This window comes from Zonotrichia albicollis, chromosome Z (assembly GCF_047830755.1).
Source record: "Zonotrichia albicollis isolate bZonAlb1 chromosome Z, bZonAlb1.hap1, whole genome shotgun sequence".
In the NCBI taxonomy this organism is placed as follows: Eukaryota; Metazoa; Chordata; class Aves; order Passeriformes; family Passerellidae; genus Zonotrichia; species Zonotrichia albicollis.
The window spans coordinates 70,305,146-70,321,942 of record NC_133860.1 but is presented as its reverse complement, the minus strand read 5'-3'; the positions used below and the strand labels follow the sequence as shown (position 1 = coordinate 70,321,942).

Genomic DNA, 16,797 nt, shown 5'->3' with positions numbered 1-16,797 from the left:
AAAACCCCACTTATGCCACTTTTCTGGGTTGGCTAGTGAAAATTTGGTTAGGATTAATAATAGTTTTTATTGTTCTTCAGGAAAGATTGCAAAATGGCTCTTATCCAGCTGGGCTCTGTGGAAGAAGCAGTTCACGCTCTCATTGAGCTTCACAATCATGACTTTGGAGAAAACCAACATCTCAGAGTTTCCTTCTCAAAATCTTCAATCTGAATTATCTGTGAATTTTCCCTTTAAGGCTGCATAATGGTTTTAGTAAAATCTTCAAACAGAGACTGAGACAGCTCTGACCAACTCTGTCTCTTAAAAGAAAAACCTCATTCATACGCAAAGAATTAAGTGATTATTTTTTCTGATTCTAGCTGCAATTATGTCATCCATAGAAAGATCTTCTGTGAAATCATTTTAGCAACAATATTTATCATCAAATTTCCTACTTAAAATTATGTTTTGAGACCATCCTTTCAGCTTTTATTTGAAATCAGCCTTACAAAACAATTTTGAGTGCTTTTACAATGTGTGTCAGCACCTCAGGACTGTGCCAAGTCACCGAGACCACCCTTGGGGGGCTCAGGAGTCCTGAAATGTTGCCAGAAGTGCCTGGTGGCTGGACTTTGATCCTACACAAGAGACGACACTTGTATAAAGATAAGAAGATTTCACCAGAGTGAATGGTGAAGGGATAAGTTAATTAGAGAGTGAAACACAAAGTTTAAGATTTCTGTACAGGGGAGTTTAGAGAAGTAAGATGGAAGAATTGGGGCGTGTCCTGTCCTTCTTCTTCTTCTTCTCCTCCATCTTCTGTAGTGATAGTAGCACTTTGAGATTGGTTATTACTAAAAGTGCAGTAGTCAATAAGAGTGAAAAGTATTGGAGAAAAATGATAAATATTGTACACGTAACTTTGAGTATAAAGATAGGTGACCGCCCCGGAGGGCAGGGAGTGTGCTCATGGCTGGCTGCTGAGCAGACCTCTGTCGGGCCGAGAGAAAATCTTTTAGATAAGCAATTAATAAACACCAAGACCGAGAAAAGAACTGAAGCCTCTTCTCATCTTTTGAAACGCAAGCTGCCCCAAAACCACCCTGGGCCTTTCCAGGCCATCCAAACAGCCGAAAATCAGACAACAATGTACCAAATGAGTATGTTTAATGAAAAAGTAAACCTACTCTGTGCAGATTAAACATTAATTTGAATGTGAAATAGTGCTTGGGTTTCTTGAAGAAAAGCAAACAGTAACTGTGAGTTTTCTCTAAATAGTATTTATGTTACCAAGGTGTGTGTTCATACTTTGGTGAATCTTTACAAATAACTTGTTTATAAAAATAAAAAGTCTGTGCTGTTCTTATAGATTAAATTATTAGAGAAAAGGCAGTGCCTTCTCTCTGTGGAATAAAAGTATTTGACAACTTTCTTCAAGGTGTAGTATTGGAAAATTAGTTTGACTTGACTCTGGGTTGGAAGTTTGATGTCCTATTTCTACTATGAAGGGATGTGTAACAGTACCTTGGAGAAAATAAAACAAGAAAATGGTCTTGATTTAAAATAATTTTTTTTTACATTTCTCTAAATAATTAAATGTTTGCAATCTTGTGGAAAATATTCAGGTCTGTGATGGTTTCTCAAGTTTTTACGAAGTTATTTTTGCTAAGGTCATCTTTCAGGGCAGAAAAATTGAACCTCGAGGTTTTTTACCACTCTACAGTCTAATACTAAAATTACTGTGTATTTACCTAATTTCTTATTTTGTGCCTTACTATATGTGTATGAATAGATTAGAATGTTACCTGAAGTGTCTTGCAAAAATATTGTGGGCTTGTGAAAATTCTCCTCTGGGTCTTTTTGTAAATATTTTCCATGATAATTCAAAATTTATTTTTTCAATAATTAATATTGTGAATTGTAGTTGTGCTTTGTAATGCAGATTGGACGTAGATGAGACTGAGGTTTCATTTGTTGTGAAATCACTTAGGGATTCTTTAAATTTACCTAGTTGCACTTCTCTGATGGTAGTTCTTCACTGATAAAATCACATCCAGAAAAAATATACTAAAAAATGAAATAAACCTATATAGGAGGGCCAAACAGCAAATCCAGTTAGTTTTCTGGACTTCATCTGACTTTTTGAGAGACACTGGCTGTATCAGGATATTCTTTCAGGTTTCTGTATTTCTTTTATTTTTAATACTTTACTTAAACTTAATACTTTATTAAACTTAAAGTAATAGAATACTATCATTCTTTCCTTTCTAAGTATGAAAAAATGTTTGGTACTGAATCTTGATTCCTCTTTGGGGAATGAGCTGAGATGCAGTTAGGTTTTGGCCATGAGTGTACAGATGAATACTAATGACTGATCATATTTTAAAAAGCTAAATTTAATTTTAAGAGCTTTTTCCCCCTAGTATTTTCTTTCACATAAATTAATTGAAAATTAATTTAATTTTACTTACCACATTTTAAAGACCTATTTCTTTCAAACATGGCATTTATTCACTTCTAACTATTGCAGAATTTGTTTCTGCTGTAATGTTTTGCCACTCATAATTGTTTTTGTTCATCTGAATTGTAAGACTTTATCTTTCTAGAAGAAAAAGTATGTTTCTATCATGATCTGAGTGCTCTGTAGTGAGCTTTCTCAAATTTTCTCTCTGAATTATTTTTGCAAAATCAGCCTTATAGTAGCTTGCCAGATACTACCTTGATCTATGTAAATTTATTACAGGTGTAGTATTAAGGAAACTTGCCTGCCTGACCATCTGGGAGCCACTCTGGCAGTCATTCTTGCACCACCTGAGCTGGACCTGGGGCTCTTCCCAGTTACAGCTCCCACATTCCCACAGTCAGAACAGGTTTCCTTACTGGGCTGACCCCAGGCTTCCCGCAGCACTCTCAGGCATCCCAGCCATTAAAATCATTTCATCACAGCACAATAACAAACAAACAGCTCGGGCTGGTGTCTCTGGGGAGGGACCCAGAACAAAGGAACCCCTGGGCTCTTATCCCCTCACCAAGCATGGGAAGGTGTGGGACCGTCGGCTCCTGCTGTGTCCCAGTGTCCGGTGCCCCGGCTGGGCCACAGGCCCTTGTGTGCCCAGGATGGGCTCTTCAGGGCCTCTGTGCCTGGGCTGGCCCAGCCTGAGCTCAGCCTGCAGCTCCCACTGCAGCTGCACCCCGAGCTGCCTCAGGGAACGTGTTCCTCAACAGCAGCAGCCAATCTGACTGCATGGATGTAGCTATATTAAGTGCTGTACAACACAACTATATAAATATGCAGAATGTACTATGTACTGGAAAGTTCAACTGGCTTAGAAAAAATATTCCCCCAAGGGACGTTATCTTTGGGATTTCACAGAATCACAGAATGGTGTGAGTTGATCTCCATGAGGTTCTCACAGTCTTACTGCTCAGTCTGTCCAGATCCTTCTGGATGCTATCCTTTCTTTCCAGGGATGCTGACTGCACCACATAGCTTGATGCTGTCAGCAAACTTGCAGAGAGTGCAGTTGATTCCACTGTCCATGTCACCAACAAGGCTATTTAACAGCTCTGGTACCTGATTATCCTTACAGAACACTGCTCATTATTGGTCTCCACTTGGACATCAAGCTGGAGCTTGGACAACTCTTTGAAGGTGGCCATCTAGCCATTTCCTTTTCCCGCTACAGGTCCACTCATCAAATCCATGTCTCCAGTTTAGAAACAAGGAAGTTTTGTGAGACAGTGTCATGCTTTGCACAAGTCCTGGTAGTTAACATCAGTTGCTCTTTTCTTAACCACCATTGCTGTAACTCTGTTGTAGAAGGTCCTTAAATCTGTCAGGCATGATTTGGCTTTAGTGAAACCATCTACTTCATAATCTTACTGGGAACCAAGGTGGGACTTCCAGCCTTATAGTTCCCTGGGTCTTTCTTATTTCCCTTTTTACAAATGTAGGCTATATTTCCCCTTTCCCAGAACAGCATTAGCTTTCACAGTTTCATAGACTTAGGCTGCTCAGAAAACCTCTTTTCCTCCCAGGCTACATGTTACTTCCACCTTCTGTACCCTTTCGTTTAATATTTTGAGTTCATCCAGTAGCTCCTTGTCCATCTTAACACCATTATGATATTTTTGCCCTACTTCCTCTTTGTTGGGATAATCACTCCTGAGCTTGGAGAAGATGATCCTTTATTTAAGGGTGACACTTTAATACCAATCAGCTTTTGTGGGTCCCTCTTCCCTCCAGGGCTTTATCCCATGATACTGTATGAGGCAGATCCCTGAGAGGAGCAAAGGCTGCTCTCCTGAAGGCCAGGGTAGTGAGCTTTATGTGCACCTTCCTTGCTTTCCTAAGGATCTCAAACTCCATTTTGTGGTCTTTGCATTCAAGGCTGCCTTCGAGCTTCACATTTTCCACCAGCCCCTTCTTGTTGGGGGAAAAAATGTCCAGCATCCTCTCCTTGGCTCCTCCATCAATTGAAGAAGGAAGGTATCATCAATGCATTCTAGGAAGCTTCTGGATCGTGCTGCTGTGTTGACAGGTATTAGAGTGGTTGAAGTTCTCCATAAGGAACAAGGTTTGTGTGTGTAAGGCTACTCTTCTCTGAAAGGGGCCTCATCTTCTCTGTGTCCCTGGTCAGACAATCTGTAGCAGACACCCACCTTCCCTTTCCTGCCTTTAATCCTGACCCATTAACTCTCAAGTCAGCTCCTCATCCATCCCCAGGTGAGGCTCGGAGATCTCCAGCTGGTCATTGACATAGAGGGCAACATTAACTCCTTGCCTACCCTTCCAGTCTTTCCTGAAGAGTCTATATCCTTGCATTCCAGCAGTCTACTCTTTGGAGCCATCCCACTGTGTGTCCATGACATACCAATGAGGTCATAGGCATGCCCACATGTCTAACTCTTGGAGTTGAGACCCTAATGAAGCTGACTTACTGGCTGGAGTAGCTGGAATTCCTTTGTGTTGTTCTTCTGGTGTTTTTCTGCTGACCTGTGATCCCTCTTAAGGCTCTGGGCATTGACACCAAATTAATAGGAGTGGGATGTGTTTGGACCCATCCCCATATGGGCCACCAAGCGTTGGTGTCGGTCCTTGGCACCAGTTGATGGAAACTGACTGTCACCATCAGTTTATCATTACTGTAAAGCTTTCATGCCTTCTCTGTGAGTTCCCACAGGCAGCTTCTCACAACACTGACTCCTTTTCCTTCTGCATGGCTGGCTGACTCCTCCCTGTCCCTTGCACAATTGCCTGACCCTTCCCATTCCTCACAGCACAGCCAACCAACTCCAGCTCTCCTCTCAGCCAGCTAACCCGTTCTTTTATGACACCCATCCTATCCTTACTGGACATAGCTGTGCCTGTTAAGGGCAGGGCTGTTCCTACTCTTTGGTAATTAGTGCAGCTGCAGCTCCTCAGGTGCAAGATTGCCTTCAGCACTATATCCATTCTCCTACAATCCATCCTCCCACAGGGATGCACTGAAGTTTCCTTCCCCTGGCATCTTTCATTTAAAGCCCTTCTCACTAGCTTGGCAAGCCTGTGGCAGAAGATGCTCTTTCCCTCTTCTAACATGATGGACCCCGTCAGCTCTCAGTAGACCCAGTTTCTGAAAGCAAGTCCCATGATGAATGCAGGCAAACCCCTGGCTGGGATACAGCCCCAGAGGCATTTGTTGGTTCACCGGATTTGACTGGCCCTTTCAAACACTTTTCCTTTGACTGTGAGCATTGATAAAAGACTGCCTGTGGAATCTTAAATATTTTAACTTAGAAAAAATTTTAATATTGGTATTTATTATGTTTGCTTTCTGGTTTTGTGATGCAAGTATTGTGTATCTTGATTCAACTTTACTGTTCTGTTTTTGCAACCAAATTATTCTTGCCAACATACTTTTAGATTTGTGTGTATCTGAAAGGTGCTTCCTCTTAGGGAGATCTGCTTTTACAAGATATGCAGATAAGCTCTGGAACTTGACAGTACACCTTAACATTTGCTTAGCAGCATGAAGGCACTAGTTAAGGCTACTTTTTCCCTTTTAGTGTTCCACCTGGGAAAATTGAAAGCATAAACACAGCACTTTAGTTATTACAATGTATTGTTAGTGAAGAAGCATAGCAGAAGGAATACTTTTTATACTTTGTGCTTGACTCATTAATGCCTGGTGCAGAAGCACAGTTGCATCTCAGTTCTTGATTCTCTAAAGCCCTTGATATCTGTGAAAAGAGTGAGATTCAGGAAAGAATTATATTCTACAGAGTCTCATGGTGATGTGGATGGAATGGGGCCTCCAAAGGCCTTAATCCTACCTTTCAGTCAGATTATAGATAACTTTAAGCAGTTACTCAAAGAACTGTCCATGTTAATTTAAAAAAAAAATAATCAAATGGAACAAATTTTCTGTTCTTCACAGTTCTGTTTGGTGGTCCTCAATGTGAATTTGCTTCCTTAATATGTAAGGCTTTAAACATACTACATTCTATGTCTTTTGCCTTTTTCCCTGTTACCTGTGTAACTCTGAAGAGGATTCTGGCTTCATCTTCTCTATACTGTGGCCTTAAGCTGTTAAAGATATGTTTATAATTTCTTTAACATATGTTATTAATTTCTGTTTGTGAAATATCTGGTAATATGCACAGTTTAAGTTGGAATTTGGGCACGTGGTGGGATTATTTGGGGCTGTCTTATGCAGGGCCAGGAGTCAAACTCGATGATCTTTGTGGGTCCCTTCCACTTCTGCATGTTCTATGATTCTGTGACTGTATGGTTAAGCCTCTGTATATGTCTTGTCCTGGAATCAACTCTGAGTTACCTCCTAGTCCATTTTTTCTGATGGGTTCAAACTTGGTTCAAAGTGTAATAAGGCCTTTTTAACAACCCAGGAGCAGCTAAGTGCCTTTTCAAATGATCCTTGATTTTTATTTTTATTGTTATATAATGGTAAAACTTTCATTTCTTTTAATTTCTGCAGAACTCCTAAAACATCAGAATCAACTTTTGAAACTTTGACTTATAATTTGACTCAGTTGCCTTGTCTGCTGGTCCTGTAAGTTGCACTGGATTTGTGTGCTGATAAATTGAGGTCCTTTTTATTCAGAAGATACTCCACATACCTGTGGAAACTTGCCTATTTTTGACATTTTTCTGATTATAGGCAGCAAACCTGTGTTTGTGTGCCAAAAAATCTATTAGTCCTTGTGGACAGTAGTGCCAGTGAGGTCTGTCTGATCAATTATCTTGGCCTTCTCTGATTCATGTAGTAGGAAAGTGGTAAGTTGGGGTTTTTTATAAGAGATGTAGACCTACTACTTGCCATTTTATGTTAGCTTATATTTCTGTTTTTCAAATGAGAGGACAGCTGCCTACAAAAAGCATTGTTTGCCTTAACCTTCGGCCCTGACATTTTGTTAGCCAGAGCACAACTACTAGACTTAGTCTTGTTACTGTTATGCTGAAACTGTACTAGTCAGATTGCACAGAATTTTTTCTTTACATTAACTTTATCTTCTTTCTGAAGTTTGGTTTGCTATGTACAAGATTCTTTGCCTGCTTTTTTCAAAGCAAATCCTAACAGTTAGAATATAAAATTTCTGAAGTATTTAACTTCAGGGTTTTATTGATGGGGGATGTGATATAGGAACAAAATTGGACCAAAGTTTTTATGCCTTCAGTAGTTTTATATGTAGGGCTTTTCATATATGTAGGTGTCTTAAGTATAATAAATACATTTTTCCCCTCTGGAAAATGTATATTTATATTGTGAAAAATTAATATTGTCTACTGACTATACAAGAAGTGTACTGCAGCTGTTTCAATACATATTTAATTATTCTAATGTCTTTCCCATTACAGGGTGGTTTTTTTGGTTGTGGTTTTTTTTTTTTTTTAACTGCAATATGTAGGAATCCAAGCATAACTCACATTATTTCCTCCTTCAGATAATAATGACATGTTGTGCTTGGAGCAGTCCCAAAGAAATTAAATGCTTACATAATTGAAGGTCCTTGATAAATGAAGAAAGCTTTTACTTTAGCAGTTAATGTCATCATTGTAAGCAGTTTTTCAGTTCTTGGAAACTGTGCTTTGTTTATGAGTGGGAAGGTACCACACATAAACTTGATTTCAAGCACTTTCCAATTCTTTTTTAATGTGTTACCCACTTTCTGCAGAAGTTCACCATAGAACTGCAGTAGCACAAGACGAAAGTTGCTAACCAAGCAGATTATTGCATCAGAATGTCACTTCATTCTCTGACCAAAGAGTGTTCTGGTTTTACTGAGATATGAAAACCTGTTTTCTCTCACATTCCTTTCTGATGGGAAGACCCAATGCAAAGTGGCCTCTATTTGAGACTGTTACTGGTGATAGAAACAGTGGAAAATGAAAATAGTAATGTGAACCAAATGGTGTGAGACAATGCAAAAAGTTAATATATTGCTTTTAGTACTGTACTCAAGACACAGTAAACATCTCTAACAATTGCTGTCATTTCCTCATTTCACATGATCTGTTCATAAAAATTCCATTTCAGTTTTTAAATATGTTCATCTAACACAAGAAAATACTGTAAATATTTGTAACATCATGTTTTGTTTTGTTTTGTTTGGTTTTTTTTAATCTGGAAAAAGAGTGTTTGGGGAAACAAATGGAAATGAAAAATGTTTTTATATAAAAATATTGTCTGTATATTTTAATAAGCAAAAGCTTTCATTTGTAAAGCATCTTGTGGCATTGCATGAAAAGTATTTTATATCTGTGGAGATGACTTAAAACTGAAGAGATATAAGATGTATTAAAGAAACCTATTTTGTGACTGTGTAGTGCATGGTGAATATGATTTTGTTTGTGCTGTAATATATTCTGTTTTTTTAGGTTAGTGTGGTTTCTGATTACATTATATCTATGCCTAACTAATTTCTTAACTCTAGTTGTTGTAGCATGTCTTTTAATAAATGTAATTATGACTTAAATTTTCCTGTGTTCTTGACTATTACTTTGGGGGGTTTTTTGGTCTTAAAATTGTGCAGCTAATAACATCTAATTTTCTGGGGTTTTTTCCTTTAGCATACATGGGCATCTAAACAAAAGCTTTTCATATCAAAAGTATTTTAACAAGATTAGTGCACATCTTCAGCAAGAAGTGAAGGTCAGCAGCATCTAAAGTTTTTCCTGAGCAGTGCAGAAATGTTTATTTTCAGTAGGATGGAAATTTATTCTACAACTCTAAACCAATGCAGTAGTTGATGACTATTATGTTATTTGAGGCAGGAATGAGAGGCTTCAGTGATGAGAGACTTGGAGCCTTATCGTTGAGAACTCCTTTATCTTTTACCATGCTGTACTCTTTTCTAGTCCTAGGATTGAAGTTCATATCCTTTGCACAAAGATTTAAAAAATGTAAATAGCAGCTTAAAAAGATGGTCTGCTTTCAGCTTCCTGTTTCTCAACTGTCTTGTTGATTGCTTTTCTTTCATACTCCTTTGGTTACTCTTCTCCATGTTGCACAACACTAATTTAGACCCTCTTGTTCTTGCATGCAAAATTCAGGATTGATAGTAAACAGATAGTAGTCTAAGGCCATAGATACAAATACGAGGGGAGTGCAACACCTCTTTCTGAACTAAAATTTTCAGCCAGTCTGGCAAAGATTTAATTGTCTGCCCCCATAGATTATGCAATTGTCAGTCTCTGAGTGTAGATGCTTTTGTGGGGAGAAAAATCTGACTCAGTTTAGACTGAATTGCAGGTTTCAGCAAATTATTCTTCAAAGGCTAGATGTGAAGTCCCCATGTGTAACTCTTGATTTTGTCCTTGATACTTAAATATTTGATAAGCATTCTGGGGAAAATGCTAGCTTTTAGTGGCCATAATTTGGCTTCTTATTTTTTGACCAAGTCTGCCTGAGAATGTATGAGGAACTAGAATTCCCGACTGTTGTCTTCTCCCATTACTCCTTAACCAAAAAGTAAATCCTATCTTGAATTCTTGTCTCCTGTTGTTAACCCTGCAATACAATCACAGTAATTTTTTCCGTAATTAGTTTATATAAGTGTCCATCTTGGAAAATGAAAAATGAAATACAACTTTTAAATAACACAGATATAAATTTTTTGATACCAGAACTTCCATTACTTGCAAGCTGAAAGAGAAAGGGCAGTAACTGGCAAATTTGCCAGCATCTACTTTCTCATGATTTGATTGAATCAAACCCAAAAGATTTCTTTACAGCCCCAGGGCTCACCCATTTACAGAGGTGGAAAGAAGTGTGCTTTGAAAATACAATAAAAATTCCCACTTGCATTTTAACTGTGCTGAGATAGTTGTACTTGAGTTCTTTGGCATGTAGCGGGTGAGTACAAGTATGTCTAAACAAAATATAATGAAAGCAGAAGTTGTGGTAGAATATCTAGGTGAGAGAAGGTGTGGGGCATAGAGGCAGAGGGAAGAACTGATGGATGAAGATTCTGATGGCTCAGAAATGTGAGCCATCCCAGAGACCATTTCCAGACTGATGCCCTTGCTGCTGAATATCAACTCATCTCAGATGCTGCAAAAATACCAGAAGAGAAGCAGTCCGGTGACAATGAGAACAAATGTCTTTAAGGTAGTGCTAAGGTAGCAGTATGAGTTGTTCGGCTCCAAAAAAGCTCTTACAATGAGAGTAATACTTTAATCTCAAGTTAGTGATCATTCTTATTCCATAATATTTGCTGCTTAATCTAAGACAGTTTATCAGGGTAACACTTTTAGGTCTTGTGTTTCATTTCCAGTCTGTTTCAAGTACAACTACTCTGTCCTTTTGTGAGAATCAGAGCTTTTAGTGGAAGCAAAGTATATTGTCTGTAATTCCTCCATTAAATCTACTATATAAGTGTTTTTCTAGCTGTGCAGCTTAGGGAGATACAAGAAGGCTGGAGAGGGATTTTTCAAAGGAGCAGTAAAACATGAGCAAATGGCCTCAAGATTAACAAGAGTAGGTTTGGATTAGGTACTAGGAAGAATTTCTTTACTATGGGGATGGTGAGACAGAGGAACAGGCTGACTTAGAGAAGTTGTGGACTTCCCATCCTTAGAAGTGTTCAAGGCCTGGTTGGATGGGACTTTGAACAACCTGGTCTGGTAGAAGGTGTTATTGCCCATGGCAGGCAGGTCAAACTATATGATCTTTAAGGGTGCTTCCAAGTGAGACTGTATGATTATACAGTTTATGTTTCTCTTGTGCATGCACATTGTACAATGCAGGGTCTGTAAGGATTTTTATTGAAGGTCTTCTCTGTTTCTTTTTTTCCTCCAGAGCCCATCTTGGTCTGCAAAGCCGCATTGCTCAATGCTTGGAAACTTTTTTTAAAGGAGAGTGGACTGAAGGATATTGCATAATGCTGCAGGCTTGCAGGTCTGTGGTTGGATACTGGTTCAATTTCAACACTGCCATGGTGCTGCCTAGCGCATACCTAGAGAATATATTCAGTAAGTATCACTGCCTATAAAAATAAAATTGAAGCTCCTTTTAAAACAAATATGATCTCAACACAAAAAAAAAATTACAAAGGCTAAAGAAATCAAGATAACTCTGCTATTCAGTACTATGAATTCTGTTGATGATCTAGGAAGAACTGTCTGTAGTTCCATGGTCTATTTTAGTCAGTGCAATGTGGGTGGGTGCTGGAAAGAAGGATTGTGGGTTCTTTTCTAATTAAAAACTTCCAACAAAAACCTGAAGTTGTCAGGCTTAGTTCTTACCAAGAAACCACTGTTATGGGTTGACTTTTCAGCATTATAGACTTTCTTCTATCTCTCTTTCTTTCCTTTTCTTCCCTCTTCAAATTCTCTCCTATGGCCAAATTATCCAAAAGCAGTGTGAGATTTAATAGCAGCAATGCAGTATCTTCAGCAAAATGTCATATCTGTATATGCAGAATTCAAAATCATCTGGTCATCAGATTTGAAGTATTTTGTGAATTGTGTAACTAAGGTTCCCCATTGTGAAAAGCTTTGAAAGTAGATTTTCTATTTAAGGTCACAATAAATTTCTAAAAACAGTTAGCTACCCAAGTAATCTCTTCTATCACATCTATTAACTGAAAATGGTTTCTATACTTTTCTTCATATGTGATGTTTGATTTGGTGACATGCTCTTTTCCTTTTTGTGTATATGTTCTCATTATGACTCAACAGCTTAAAACTCTATCTTGCTGAGGCTATAATTATCTTTTCAAAAGCATACAGAGTTTATACTGTTGCTCTTTGTGTTTCAACAAGTTTATCTTCTTTCTCAGAGCCTTCAGTGGTCTATCAGATACTGAACTGGGTAAAGATTTTTGATAGCAGACCTCTCCCAGTCAACTCCATCATTATTGAGTGTGTTTGTTTCAACAATAAATAACTGCTCTTTGAGCATTAGATCTTTCAATGTTGATTCAGCCACAGAGATATGAAGGTTAATGAACTTCTTGATGCTAAGACTTGTTATGTTAGAAATGTCTTTTTCTCTTTTTCTGCTCTGGTTTGGCACTGCTGGTTACAGCTTGCCTATCACAAGATGACCTGAGTTAATTTCTCCTTCAAGGCATGCTATATGTGCTTGTTAGATTCTCAAAGAACTTATTGGAACACTTTGTGGAGCTCTTTACTCACCAGTCAGAGCAGAACTATGCTACTTGTGTGAACAGTTTTTCTTTAAGTTGTTCAATCACTGTATACCTCTAGCTTTTACACAAACTGCTTATTCTGCAGGACTTAGATTCTCCCAATTTTATGTTATGGGAAGATTGCATTTTCCATTTAGTTTTATTTTAATGCACCTGATTTTAATCAAGGCCCTTCAAAAATATTTAGGTCACTGTTGCCATTCATCAACAGAAAAATAGATAAGGAAGAGGTTACTTTTGAAGGGCCTGACCATAAGATGTTAGCAGCAGCATCCTGCCTTGCCTGGGATATCTTGGCCACTTACTGTCTCATGAAATCTAACAGGAAAATTGCTGATAACTTTGCCGATCAAGCCTAGAAACACTGGTCTTGATTAACATGCTGAATGTAACTTTGGGAATCCTGCTGACTAGTCTTGATTCTGTCCCTTTCAAAGACTGGGATCCAGTCTAAACAACCACACTGTAAACTGACATACACATAACTTCTTACTCTCCAAATGATGGGGCTGTACCTTCAGCCAAAGTTTAAAACACCCTCTGGTGTACATCTGGTTGTGCATCAAACAGGTATACAATAAAAAATCTGTAATTGTGATTAGTGGATTCATGTAGCACATAGCAAGAAAAAAATTCTCAGCCTTGTGCAGGCCCAAATGGTCAGTCATTATTTAGTTCTCACAGGCTTACATTATTTGGATGTCAAGTTTTTCTGCTATATGGAAAGTCATGAGCCAGTGGTGCCCTTATGGCTGAGCAGGTCTGTGGTATCCCGGGCTGCATCATGAAGAGCAGTGCCTGCAAGTCCAGAGAGGTGACCCTGCCCCTCTGCTCAGCCCTGGAGAGGCCTCACCTGGAATGCTGTGTCCGGCTCTGGGCTCCTCAGTACGAGAGAGACATGGAGCTCCTGGAGTGGGTCCAGTGGAGGGTGACAAATATGATTAAAGGACTGCAGCATTTCTCTGACAAGGAAGGGCTGAGAGAGTTGGGCATCTTCAGCCTTGAGAAGCGACAACTGAGGGGGGACTCCATCACTGCCCATGAGTACCTGAAGGGAGGATGTTGAGAGGATGGAGCAAGGTTCTGCTCAGTGATGCCAAGGAATAGAACAAAAGGCAGAAATTGATATACAGAAGTTCCACCTGAATATAAGGAAAAATTTCTTTACAGTGTGAGTCACAGTGCACTGGAATAGGTTGCCCAGAGAGTTCATGGAGTTTCCCTCAATTGAGATATTGAAGAACCATCTGGATGGAATCCTGTGCTATGTGCTCTCAGATAACCCTGCATGAGCAGGGAGGTTGGCCTGGGCTACCTCCAGTGCTCCCTTCTAATCTTTCTCATTCTGTGGTTCTGTGATTGTAAGACAAACTTGATTTCTTGCAAGTATTATTTGAAGATGAATAGGGCTTTTAGCTTTGGAATTTGAATGAAAAAGAAAATAAAAAGACTAAGTGGCCACAGAAATGCTAATCTTAAGTTTTTATTACAATTTATGACAACACAGAAATGCCCTCACCCAGGGTGTATTTCTCCTCTGATTGCCAGTAAATGTAGAAATAACAGAGTTTAAACACCTAGTTTAATATTCCAAAATCAAAGAACAGGGCTTGTGCTGGTTTTGTAATAAAACAAAAGCATTCTCCCTTTTTTATGCCAATGAATGCCTAATTTTATGAATCTAAAATCCAACTCATTCTGCTAGCTTTGTATTCCCAGGGTCTAAATATACAGTATTTTAAGGTACTTTCTAATTGAGATAAAAACAGCTACTTTGAACTTGATGAACAGCATGTAAAAGTTTAATTGCTTACATAACAACTCAGAGAGTAAGGCTGAGGTATTTACTATGAAACGTTTGGTTACTAGTTTCCCTTTTCTTTCCCACTACACAGTGTTGATGCAAATCTGAGATTGCCTGGTGACAAAATACAATTGGTCCATGGAGAAGGAAGCCATGGCAAAAGAATCCCCAACTGCCTGAGCAGCTTCAGAATGGTTTGGTTTATTTTCTCTGGTCACAGAACCACAGAATGGTTGGGATTGGAGGGACCTTTGGAGATCATCTGATTCAACTTCCCTGTTAAAGCAGGTTCACAGGAACATGTTCAGGCAGGATGGCCAGGAACTCACAAGACACAAATACAGAACTTATTTTCATAGATAATATAATTTGAGAGTTGCTGTATTTCCCATCTAATGTTTCTAGACTCACTTTAAGACTCATCTTGCCCATAAATACAGCAAAGCTGATATTGAGAGAAGAAAAATACATGGATAATTGTGTAGTCAGTGGGATTTGGGTTTTTTCCTGTACCTATCAAAGATATTGTAATTAATTTTTGCCTTATTGACAAGCTGTTATTAAGTTCTATGCAGCTTCAATAGAAAGGCCAACACCTCTGTGGGTGAGCTTGGGGAGCCTGGTAGAGAAGAAAGCATGAATCTTTTTGCCAAGTTTTATTGGCAGATTTTAGCAGATATTTTAGGATCTGAAAGAAAAAGATGTCTGTTCATCTACTTGGAGCTGGAAAAATCACAACATTACTTTTTATTTATTATTATTTTTAAAATGTATGAAGGAAGTGCTGTTACTGTTCCTTTCTGAACTTGTCCTTTGTGCCTCTCTGCCTCTTTCCTCCCAACTATGGCCTTCAGTCAGCAAAACCCTCAAAATAATGACACAGCATGAAACAATCAGAAACAATGGCTATCAGCAGTATTCTTGGATGATATTCCAAGATCTGACAACACCAGGACATGGCCCCATAAAGCAATATACACTAAGTGCTTGTGGCTTAAAAACTTCTAAAAACGGGGGCAGGATGCTGTGGCATGAAAGCTTCTACCAGAGGTTATGTTGCACCATACACACTTATGTAGGAATACCATCCCAGTTACACATCCAAGTGGGAGGGAGAAGTGAAGAGAGGGAGAGAGGGGTTATCTTATCAAAGCTCCCAGTGGGTTTGTGGCAAAGCCTAGTTTGGTCTCCTATGCTAAAACCCACAGATAGCAGAGTTTTGCTCTGGAGAGCTGCTTTGCTGATTAGCAGTAACTGTCAGCAGGCTTTATCACAAGCTGTGCCCTTGTTATGAGATGTACAGGGCATGCTCTGACTTATGTCACGTCCAAGACGTATCCTCTAGGCAAATTGTTCATTCAGTTGTAACATTCAATATTTAAGGTTCAAATTCAGGTGTCCAATGCTTTTTCAGAAATCTCATTTACTTTTCATCTTGAACTTCATCTGCTAGGAGTTGAGACAGTGGCATAGGCACCCTGAGAGTACAGACAGAAATACCTCAAACAACTTGAGTGATAATATTTCCTTTAAAAAAAAAAATCAAACAAGATACTTCTTTACTTCTGCACAGTATTTACTGAAGCATTTTCAATAAAAACTGAAGAAGATCAGCCAATCTTTTCAGTTATTTCTGAATATTTTGAGTTATTTTCAAAAATTGGTGTTTGTTATTCTGGGAGCTAAGTGAGTAACCAGAAACTAGTTATTAATTTGATTAATTGTAAATAAGCAAGTGAGACAGAATTCAGATAGAAGGAATCTTCCATCAAGCTGTAGTTACTCTTTTTATTGCCATTTGGAAAGAAGCACTTGATAGAAAACTGTTCAAGAATGCAGCTGCACCATGAATCGCTGAGTGATCTGTTAACAAGGATGAAATACATTTATTCACTCTAGCTGAAGATGTTTGCTGTGGAGTTTTTAAAAATATATTTGGTGAAATAGCTATTAATATAAAATACTTTGTCTTCATGTGTCAAAATAAGCAGTGTAGCCTATGCCAAAAATCCTTAGGAGAAAAAATAAAGAGATTTAGATAACATGGTGATATGCATTGTCTGCAAAGGAGACAGAACAAATACATATGGCTGAGGAGATGTTTAATCCAGCTTGCCCTTCTGATTTTCAATTGTCCACATTTAGACACTTGCAAGCTAAAAATGCACAGCAAACTTCCAGGCATCTCTGGATGAATTGAATTACTTTGACCATCACAACCCTTTTCACAGAGAACAATTGAAGCAAATACTGGTACATACATCTTCTGGCGAATTTAACGTTAGGGGTGAAGAAAACACTAATTAAAAACTAGGCTTTCTTTAAGTTTGACAAGGAAAATATTAAAATTTTGATCC

General features: G+C 38.5%; 1 protein-coding gene across 3 annotated transcripts in view; it reads left to right on the top strand.

The window, feature by feature from the left end:
* The window catches only part of PTBP3 (polypyrimidine tract binding protein 3), a 54,301-nt gene extending 37,948 nt beyond the window's left edge, over positions 1–16,353 (top strand). For 2 of the 3 annotated variants that reach the window (XM_074532199.1, XM_074532198.1), the window contains one exon: positions 81–8,957. In XM_074532199.1, the coding sequence (XP_074388300.1) occupies positions 81–213 (133 nt within the window). In that variant the 3' untranslated portion in view covers positions 214–8,957. Of the gene's footprint in view, positions 1–80; positions 8,958–11,282; positions 11,456–14,531 lie in introns of those variants that run through there. The other variant, XM_074532197.1, reaches the window with a different exon arrangement.
* Positions 16,354–16,797: the final 444 nt, after the last annotated feature.